Source organism: Podarcis vaucheri (genome assembly GCF_965113315.1).
Source record: "Podarcis vaucheri genome assembly, chromosome: 10".
NCBI lineage: Eukaryota > Metazoa > Chordata > Lepidosauria > Squamata > Lacertidae > Podarcis > Podarcis vaucheri.
Genome location: NC_138748.1, coordinates 55,184,322 through 55,194,982, shown reverse-complemented (window position 1 = coordinate 55,194,982; position 10,661 = coordinate 55,184,322). Strand labels below are relative to the sequence as shown.

The window sequence follows — 10,661 nt, the reverse complement described above, 5'->3', positions numbered from 1 at the left end:
TGAAACTGTTTGTTGAGGACTCTATCTTGCTCATGCAAAGTGGCTGAAGCTGGCAACAAAAGAGATCAGCATCTTTTGTGAACTGGGTGGGTACCTTTGGATGAATCAGAAGCCCCTGAGACATAGACTGTAAACTGCTCTGTGATTCTTGGATGATAGGCAGTATAAATTTAATAAATAAAATAAAATATTGTATCTGTTGTATGGACTGAGAGAGATGGTTGTCAATTAACATACATTTCCTAATAATCTGTGCACATCATATAAAAGGCAAAATTGCTGAAGATGACAAGCTATTTTACAGCTAGTTTACAGTAAGTGCTATAGCAGCTTCCGGTAGCTGCCAGAAATCTGCTCAAATATCCAGACTAAAGAACTCAAAAGAGATCTAACAAATGTATGCAGAGGAGGAGCTTAAAAATAGATTCCAGTCAAAAATATTAGAGGTATTACTGGGAAAATCCTGGCTCCAAAAGCCAGCTTTTAATGATGCCACCGTGATTTTGGGCAAGCCACATTCAGTCTCAGTTGCCCATTTTGAGGGGCTGGAAATGGTCTACGTGACCTCAGAGTGTTGCTAAGGAAGAGAACAGCTTTGGAGACTTTTGCATCTTAGAAGACATTTGTGAGCAAACGACATACGTACCGAGTTCCAAGGCAAACAAGAATTTGGAATTTGCCGTCCTTCCCTATGTTCCGTGGTGCTGTATTGATGGCATTTACATAGTGGCAAAATGTTTTGCAGGAGGATTTCTGAAGAAGAACATCCTCTTCATTGTCCCCAAGCTGGTCAGTAGTCTCAAAGTAGGCAACTGCCTTTTCTGAAGGTGGATGATGGGGGGGGGGGGAGAGAGAGGGAGAGAGAGAGAGAGAGAGAGAGAGAGAGAGAGAGAGAGAGAGAGAGAACAAAAGCTCACTGAATGTAGAATAAAAATAATCTATCAGCCCTTTCAACCTGCCATTTTGTTGAGTGACACCCTTCAGAAGCTAGGATTCACAAGTGCAAATAACACATAGCACTGAAACTATGTAACTAGAGGCAGGGCTGTATTTGTGCTAAAAAAAAAGTATTAAACTTTTAAGTACACCCAGCTTGATCCAAAACCTGCACCATGAAAAACAATTCTGAATCAGTTGTGCAAGTTGAGTGTGATTGCACAATCTCTTCAGTAACTAAGCGTTTAGAAGCCACAGATTCATGGCAATTAGGACTTTGAAATTACTATTATATGAGGAACAGTTAAAGTAACCATTTTGTCATTATGTCTGAAGTGATTTCCTGAGTGACAATTTGGCCTAGGCAGTTCCAGAATCACAGCTAATTTATTGCCTCAGAGTGCATTCCTAACACATTAACACACAGTATCCATGAATTCAGAGGTAATGACTGCCTTGAAGGCATTTTGCACATTCTGTTGCTTTACACTGTCTTGCAAGTTAAGGGTCACTTGGCAAATACAGGCCTGTTCAAACAAAGGAAGATATGGACCTGCCTAGAAAAATCCAATTTTCATTGCATATGGAATGTCTTTGTGAATTTCAGGGAGTGGCAGCTGTGGTGTGGGAAGTAGCCAAGTCAACGATGTGTGCCATTTCCCTTCCCCATTTAAAATCTTACCAGTGTGGCAAGATACCTGTCCATCAAGAAGCATGACCCACACTATGAAAGCAATGTGAGAATAAGGCAAGAGATGGTATAAGACTTTCCCCCTCTTTCTGAGCTGTTTATTACTTTAAAAGCAAAACAAAGTAATTGCCAGTTTGCTAGTCTGTAAGTAGCTCCCCCACTTGTTGACCAAGGTGGACTACTCCACATTGTCCAATGGTCTAACAGTAGGGCTGGCCGAATGGTTCTCTCAGCAAGTAGCCACCAGTTAGAGATGGGCGGCATTCAATTTCACCAGAATGACATGAAGTCCAAACTTGTGGACTTCAGGAAATTGGGCCCATAAACCCTAATTGAACTGAATGTGCCAATTACCTATGAAGTCCCAGATGAAGACATTCTTATGGAAGATGCGAGCAGACTTGAAACCATGGTGGAAGACCTGCTCCAGTGCTGCAACCAGACCATTTTCTCCACATAAGAGAACAGTGAGGCTTCCCCTCTATAGAAAGAGAAATAATGGTTGTGAACACTGGCATACCAACACAAGCTACTTCTGATCCCCCCCCCTTTAGCTATGGATGCTTTTTAATCAGCTTTCAAGACTTGTTATGATGAGTGCAACTTGGTTTTCCATGTCTGCACCTTAGGCGGAAATGTGATCTGGGTTCAGAGATGGGGAACTTGTGAACTGCAAAAGCTGCATTTCATGAGTCAGTTTTGGAGCCAGTAGATACCAGGGTGAGGGAGAGCGTTGTTGCTGATGCAGCTCCCTTTCCGGATACTTGCAAGATTTACTCTGGTGCGCAAGGGCTAAGAAGTTCATGGCAGCCAAGAACAATTGGCATTGCCCCAGATTCTTTATTCCTCATATATACTAATAACAACCTCAGTATTCTGAGTACTGGTCCCTATTTAGCCAAAAATACACCACCCAATCACAGGAGAGAGATGTCAGTGGACTTGGGGGAACCTTGAGTTTGCAGAAGTACACAAAAAACACCCCTCTTTACAAAACATCAGAGGAGGGGTGCTGGGATATCAAATAGCCCAGTAAGGACTGAGTGTGCTCAGTGACCACAAGATGCTAACTGGGTGGGTTTGCTGGGGGCAGAGAGAGGGGATGGAATACAGGACTGATCTACACCAAACATTTAAAGTGAATTCAGTACCCATTTAAAGCCCACAACTTCTCCCAAAAAGTGGGGGAAGCTGTAGTCCCCCCCCCGAGACCTACAATTTCCAATACTCTTTACAAACTACAGTTCCCAGGATTCCTTGGGGGAAGTCATGGGGTTTTAAAGTGCACCGGATGTGTTTTAAACATGTGGTGTTGATCTGCCCAGAGATATGGAGGAAGGCATGAATGAAAACAGTGAGCAGATGCAATCCACACTTCCAACGTTTTGTTGCAGGAGCTACTTGCATGTTCTTCTAATTGAGAAAGAAGGATCTAGAGTTGGGTAGAGATTTGGTACAGCAGTGAGCTATGGCCAAGTCACTGCCTGTTCATCTCTGTGCTGCAAAAGTTGCTTTATGAAGTCTACATCCCATTTGCTCACATGGGAACAAATATCTGAACATCATGTCAAATGCTGGGGTTGTTAAATTCTGCTTTTCCTTTTCTGTAAGCTAGTTGGCCTGTTTTTTAAACTTTGAATGGATTCAGAAACCCTTTGCATCCACTGCAAATATTGTGGGCAAAAACAATGTGGTCCTGAACTGCTTGAAAGACAGATACCATCTTAATTTCATGCTTTCCACCAGGAAACTCTGAACACATTTATAAAAAAGAGTGGGGTGGTAATGACAGTTGCTGAATGTCTGCTTCAAGAGCAGGATCACATAACAAACAATGAGCAGTTAGGTGATGAACTCCAAAGCTTGCCACAATGATGAATCTGAATCCAGAAATTTCGTAATGTTATAATTTGATCAAGATTCTGCGCCTCTTCCACATAACCCTCTTGTCACCCCAGCAGCCAGTGGAAGAGGTTTGCTAACATCCCCTTTGCAAACGTTAATATAATTGCAATTGTTTGAGAAGGTACCTCTTTTTCAGGTTTGTGGAAATGCTTCACAATATTGTTCACAGCCTCCCCGATCCCCTCCTGGATCTGTCCTGCATTGGGTTCTGCAGAAAAAAGGAGCGGGGGGGGGGGGAGAAAGGAGGGCAGAATTCAGTCTCAAGAGATTCAAAGGTTCAAATGATAAAAGGGAATTGTTAAAAATGTCATCATTGATGGTGTTACCGCAAGAAGTTATGTCTTACTTGTATTTTTCCCGGTGAGAGACGTGATACTCAATCTCCGGGCTGTCGTTGGGGATTTCTGTTGAGGTGGGGTTCGGCACTGCTTCCCGAGATCTTCATCCGATGCTGTTGAAAGCAACTCTCCTATGAGAATCCTCTCCAGGCTACCATCATCAACACCCTTCCCCAACCATCTTCCACATGGGAACCTAGGGGGTCACAAAATGGAGTTGGAACTGGCTTCAGTGTTCTAGTCAGAAAGGTATAACCACACAAGCTCTAACGTACAGTTAAACCACAAGTTTTGGGATTTCTTGTTGCATCAGTTCATATGAATGGGCTCACTGTAGGGCTAGTGTAATCCCACATTAAAAAAACTTGTGAACTAATTTGCAAGTATGATTAAGACTGCAGTCTTGTACCCACTTACCTGGGAGTAAGCCCCATAGAATTCAATGGGACTTACTGTACTTTTGAGTAGACATGTATCTGCAAAGCAGTAAGTGAAAGTGATCGTATTCATATATTTAGCACCTCAACTTTAAATAAGATAGAGGAGTTTAGCCTTCCTTGCCTTTAATATAATGTTTTCCTTCACTCTTCCAGACTTACTTGTAAGTGTGCCCTGTGATTTCATTTCTGACCATGACACAATCCACCAGCCATTTGGCTAACAGTCCTGAGTTGTCATGACCTATCTGAACAGTAGTTAGCTTCCCCAAGTTCTGACACTGAAAAGAGAAAAGGACAAGCTTAATTACTTTTAGTATAAACACAACCAAAATCACCCCATTTTATTTCATTTCTCAAATCAGGCAGCAAAATATGGCAGCCTTTGCTCCCTCGGAGCGGTCTCTATATTTCAAAGTCCCTGGATGTACATTGCAGATGATCCAAGCATGACTAAATGTTATAATCAGACCAAGTGCGATCTGGTCCACATATGAATCTTCTTAACTTAAAAGACTGCAATATCAAGCAACGACCTATAAGTGTGTGAATGAACCACTACTGATCTAACAGCACAGATACAGTGCTCATTTCAGCCTTATGTATGTCAAACACTATGCTTTGCAATATCAGTCAGTTTATTTATCAAGCATATAAACCCAAAGACTCTAAAGCAACATACATAATTCTGTCCCCCACTCAGTTTATCCTCATAACCACCTTTGTGAGCTAAGTTAGGCTGTGAGACAGTGACTTGGCACAAGATCAAACAGTGTGTTTCATAGCCAAGTAATCACCGTCTAATTTGGGGGCCCTACACACCTCTGGTAAACAAGGACATACCAAAATGAGTGTGATAAATGTGGGCTGAGTCAAAAGGCAACTCGCCACATGAGCCATAGCTGCTCTGCTAGATTTCTAGAAGACAGATTGCTGTTGCTTCTCAGGCGGGAGAGGGGAGGCCAGCACGGGGCAAATGTACCTGGTGAGGCACTTCTGGCCATGACCAAATGCCATGCGCCAAGCAGGGATCACGCACTGTCAGTTGTGATGGGGAAAAAACTCCCTGTACTCTCAGGGAACTCAGCCTCTTTTATTATGAAAATTGGTGCCGCAATACAATACAAAGCCACCATCACAAAACAAAGCTCCGTGTGAGCCCTTAATCATTTCCAGTGTTTATAACTCTCAATGAAAACATAATGGGTCCCCAAAGAATCACGAGAGAGTGCCATCTTATGAGCAATGCAGAGAAACGGCAGATCTCTTCGCCAGCATTATCCTTACCGAGCTTTTAAAAAGGAAAGTGACAAGGAGCTATAAAGCTTCCCTGTTCCCCGAGAGACCAGAATATATTGTGGCTGTCTATCAGAGAGCAAAGCAGGCTCCTTTTTGCAGCAAAAAGCTTCATGCTTTTGCTGGTCATCAAGTTATTCCTGCAGGTTTTTAAAAAGCACCACTGGGTGCTGCTTAAAATTCTACCCGTGTCACAATTTTAAACAAGGGTTTCCTGATAGTGGCAGCAACCAACATCTGAAAACAGTGTGGAAGTGCATTACACTAAACCAGGGGTCAGCAACCTTTTTGAGCCGTGGGCCGGTCCACCATCCCTCAGACCATGTGGTGGGGCGGACTATTTTTTTTTTTTTGGGGGGGGAGAATGAACCAGTTCCTATGCCCCGCAAATAACCCAGAGATGCATTTTAAATAAAAGCACACATTCTACTCATGTAAAAACAGGCTGATTCCCGGACTGTCCGCGGGCCGGATTGAGAAGGCGATTGGGCTGCATCCGGCCCCCGGGCCTTAGGTTTCCTACCCCTGCACAAAACTCACCTCAAATGTCATTTCTAAAAGGTTCTTTGGGATCTGCATTATTCCAGTATCTCCCAGTTCTCCCGAAACACAAATCCATGGGTTTGACGTGGTGATTGCATTGCTTAGTTTTTTAATGGGGATTATCACCGTCCTATATGGAATCACTGCAAACAACAGAGAAAGAACATTTAAAAGAATGTCTTCATATTATAAATTCAGTACTGCAGGCCCACTAAGGAACAACACCGTTGCTACTAAATATGTAGCAGGATGCATACATCAAGTTTGTTGCTGTTGCTTTTTTAAAGAGAACAGTGTCATTTGCAGAGATAGGCTGACTGGGATCTCCAGGTAAATCTCTGGGATTTGCAGAAGATCAGCAGGGATTTCCAACTCCCTGTTGTTAAGCAACAACTTTTTAAATGAAAACACATTCCTGGGTTCAGAAGCACTGGAAGCAACCTGTATCTCTGCTCTCCTTTGTAAGCCAACACTTTGCCCTTGGCTCCCGCAGGTTTAATCCTCTTCCCTTACTTCTCTCTCTGCAGCTGCTTTTTGCATTTTAAAGGGAAGCCTCCACTGGCGACAATGGAGCCTCCTTTGAAATGCAAACTTTGGCAGGGAGGAGGGGAAGGAGAGAGAAGGAGAAACTTGCTGCTCAGGCTTCCCTGCAGCTGCTCTTTACATAACAAAGAAACATGCCTGTTAATTGCATTCTGGCAATCAGCATCATTTCTGATTTGAGCTTTAGTTGCTGTTCAATTTGGGGGGTGGGGTTTAAAATGCAGGGGTCTTCTTTTACGCTATTTTGGGAAAGTGTCAAGTTTTTGTAATAAATAAATAAATAAAATGTGACAAAGTTTTCTGATTGGTTATTTCCCCCTCCCATGGACAGTCAATAGGTTGTGCTTCTTACCTTGCTGATTTCAGCATAGAACTAGCTATGTACCGGTATATGTTCAGCTTTTATCATGCAATAATGCAAGTAGCCACTAGGTGTTGCTATTACTGCACAACCAAAATTAAAAGAGCAAGCAAATTTAGGAATTAGCTGCTATTTTTAGAAGGCAGGGTGGATGTCAGGAGGCAAAAAATCATACTTGCTGTTCTATTTCCATGGAGCTTTGCTGTATACATTTCCATTAGTGTAAAGTTTGGTGCCTCCGCCTCTCTGGCAAAATTGAAGGAACGGTCATAAAACTGGTGCAATTTGAGATGTATATGGCACCTGCCCCCTGCCCATGTGCCTATCAATCTATCCTGCTATCAAACCTGAACTGCCTTTCAGTACATTTTTTTCCTGATGCTCCAGTTAGGCAGATGGGTCAAGGGACTGCCGTTTAAATTTCTCACAATGCCTCAAATATAGCATCTTTCATGGGCAGGGGTTGCTAATACTGCCCTCCAGATAATTGTTTGAATACAAATTCCATCATCCCTGTCCACTGGCCATGTCATTGGGGCTGATGGGAGATGTGGTCTAAAAACATCTGGAGTGTCACAAGTTCTCTGCCCCTGATATAAGCCATAATTACAGAATTGATCACCATTATTATTATTATTATTATTATTATTATTATTATTATTATTATTTCAACTTCTACACCACCCTATACCCGGAGGTGTCAGGGCAGTTCACTATGTCAAAGGCAACCAATGCCTCTTTCACTTATATATTGTGTAAACATGCAGGAAAGGCAAACAATATGGGTCAAAACTTTTCATATATTTCCACAGATAATGTGGGAACAACAGTGGAAGAGGACCTCAAACGGGGATGCAGAACCTGACTCGCTCCAGATGTTGCTGGACCACAACTCCCATCTTTCCTGACCTTTGGCCACACTGGCTGTGCTGATCAGAGTTGAATTCTATCATGATCTGGAAGGTTGTGCATGCAAAGGAGGTGTACACCTACAGTTTGTGCAAAGAGATAGCAACTTGACACCAAATGGAGATCAGCTAGAAGACCAGAGTTATTCCTTTATCACACAGCAGCAGCTCAAGCTGAGGATGAGACTCCACCCTACTCACCGATGGTGGTGAAGACACTTGTGAAGCAGAAGTAATTCACAGCGTTGAGCGAGAGGAGGTGATAGAGGAACTGTTCCCGCTCTTCTTCGCAGCGCAGAAAGGCATAACGCTTGTACAATTTCCTGCAAGTAACAGGGAAGATGTTTAGAAGCCCCTGAGAACAACAGAACTCTATTAGGGAAGTGCTGGAGGAGAGAAAAAACTAAAGGCGAAAGTAGATTAATTGTCCTTGCACCATCTAAACAAAACCACCTGTCTATGTTCTTTCCTTCTTCCGTTAATTCTTAGACATAATGAAAAAATGCAATAGTTCCGGTTTTTATTTCATTTCTTTAATATGCCAGTATAGGAAGCATGCAATAATTTAGGTAAGTTTTGCGAGCTTGTTAGGAAAAAAGCAAATGTTTGCACAGCCAGGGCTAAAATGGCCTTATACCAAGCAAGGCTACTGACCGCTCTAAACCAAGTACTTTTAAAGGTGATTCAGTTCTTGATATATGGCTTTCTCTGTCTTTCTGTTGACACTAGGTACAGTCTTATTCCTTGGAGCCACCTAACTTGTTTTCAAAAGGGCATTTAAAGTGGTGGGGTGGGGAGTTTGAATTATGTTACAATGCACAGTAGATTGTATGGGAGAAATGGTTTGCCTTTATGCTTCATTAAGTGATTTTATTGATTAAACAGCATGTTGTCTAGAGAACTATTAAGGACGATGATGACAACGACAACAACAACAAGAGGGTTTTAAGGTACCTTGATCCAAAGTCATACAGTGGTACCTCAGGTTAAGTACTTAATTCGTTCCAGAGGTCCGTACTTAACCTGAAACTGTTCTTAACCTGAAGCACCATTTTAGCTAATGGGGCCTCCTGCCACCACTGCGCCGCCACAGCACGATTTCTATTCTCATCCTGAAGCAAAGTTCTTAACCCGAGGTAATATTTCTGGGTTAGCGGGGTCTGTAACCTGAAGCGTATGTAACCTGAAGCGTATGTAACCTGAGGTACCACTGTATGTGGCATATATATATATATATATATATATATTTGCTTTCGTAGATTTTCACGGGTACAGGAATGCAGGTTTTGGTGTCTTCGGGTGTCTTCCCGTGTAAGAGTCGGGGTGTCTGTGCGACGTTTCGACGAGGTCTCACTCGTCATCTTCAGGCTGGTGCTTTCGGCTTCTTGTTACTGGAACAGAGCAGAATCTGGTGTTTGAGTTCCTATAAATACTGTTGAGGGGTGTGGTGTATAGCCTCCAACATTCTGGGCAGAGAGGAAGTTCCTAGATTAGTGTGCCTCTTCTTCTTTTGTTCCTTAATTACTTGAGGGATATCTTGAGTGATTTCATGAGTGATATTCTGAATACCACTGGGTGGGTCATTAAGTGTAGATTAGTTGCTAAAGCTTTTGTGTCTTGACCTCTTGAGCTTGTGAAGAGTTTTTCTGAGAAGATGGCTGTGCTGCATTTAGTTGTGCTCTGGCTTGGCTTCGTGTATAGGGGCGAGCTGTGGTTTTGTGCCTTGTGCCAGCCAGATCTGTGTAGGGATTGCAGGGGGGTACCAAGCCAGAGCACAACTAAATGCAGCACAGCCATCTTCTCAGAAAAACTCTTCACAAGCTCAAGAGGTCAAGACACAAAAGCTTTAGCAACTAATCTACACAATGACCCACCCAGTGGTATTCAGAATATCACTCATGAAATCACTCAAGATATCCCTCAAGTAATTAAGGAACAAAAGAAGAAGAGGCACACTAATCTAGGAACTTCCTCTCTGCCCAGAACGTTGGAGGCTATACACCACACCCCTCAACAGTATTTATAGGAACTCAAACACCAGATTCTGCTCTGTTCCAGTAACAAGAAGCCGAAAGCACCAGCCTGAAGATGACGAGTGAGACCTCGTCGAAACGTCGCACAGACACCCCGACTCTTACACGGGAAGACACCCGAAGACACCAAAACCTGCATATATATATATATATATATATAAGCAGTCATTTGTTAGCCTTGTACCCACATCTGTTAAAATGCAGAGTTCTTTGTCTCCCCATAGCTGGTTGCTATCCATGTCCAATGGTTCAGGGTGGTGGTGTGACCAAAACATGTTTTGTCACCTTAGTACCCTCCAGATGTTTCAGACTACAACTCCTACTATGGCTGTGGAATTGAAGACTTGAAAACACATGGAAGATAGCTGGTTGGTCCATGTTGGGCTAGCGTTAAGCATCTAGAGCAGATAAGAATAACTTTTGGCCCTCTGGGTATTGCTGAACTACAAGTCCCATTGTCATTGGGTATGCTTGCTGGAGCTGATGATCTAGAACAGGGATGTCTAACTCCCATTAAACCATGTTACCCCAAGCACCAAAACTGAAGCTTTCAGTACCCAGGTGAAACCAAAGAGCTCTGCAACACATTCCAAAGCGCGTTTATCCAGAAGCAAGCCCATATATTGAGTTCAATGTACCCATAATTTTTTTGCCTCAGATGAGGGCCCTA

The 10,661-nt window shown here is 42.9% G+C and overlaps 1 protein-coding gene across 6 annotated transcripts in view; it reads right to left on the bottom strand.

Moving 5' to 3' along the window:
* Nucleotides 1–10,661, bottom strand: part of DENND5B (DENN domain containing 5B) — a 97,746-nt gene that overhangs the window by 5,762 nt on the left and 81,323 nt on the right. For all 6 annotated transcript variants that reach the window (XM_082240372.1, XM_082240375.1, XM_082240374.1 and 3 more), the window contains 7 exons: nt 8,160–8,281; nt 6,144–6,289; nt 4,470–4,588; nt 3,879–4,066; nt 3,658–3,740; nt 1,982–2,108; nt 647–821 (listed from right to left, as the gene is read on the bottom strand). In XM_082240372.1, coding sequence (XP_082096498.1) covers nt 647–821; nt 1,982–2,108; nt 3,658–3,740; nt 3,879–4,066; nt 4,470–4,588; nt 6,144–6,289; nt 8,160–8,281 — 960 coding nt within the window. The remainder of the gene's footprint in view (nt 1–646; nt 822–1,981; nt 2,109–3,657; nt 3,741–3,878; nt 4,067–4,469; nt 4,589–6,143; nt 6,290–8,159; nt 8,282–10,661) is intronic.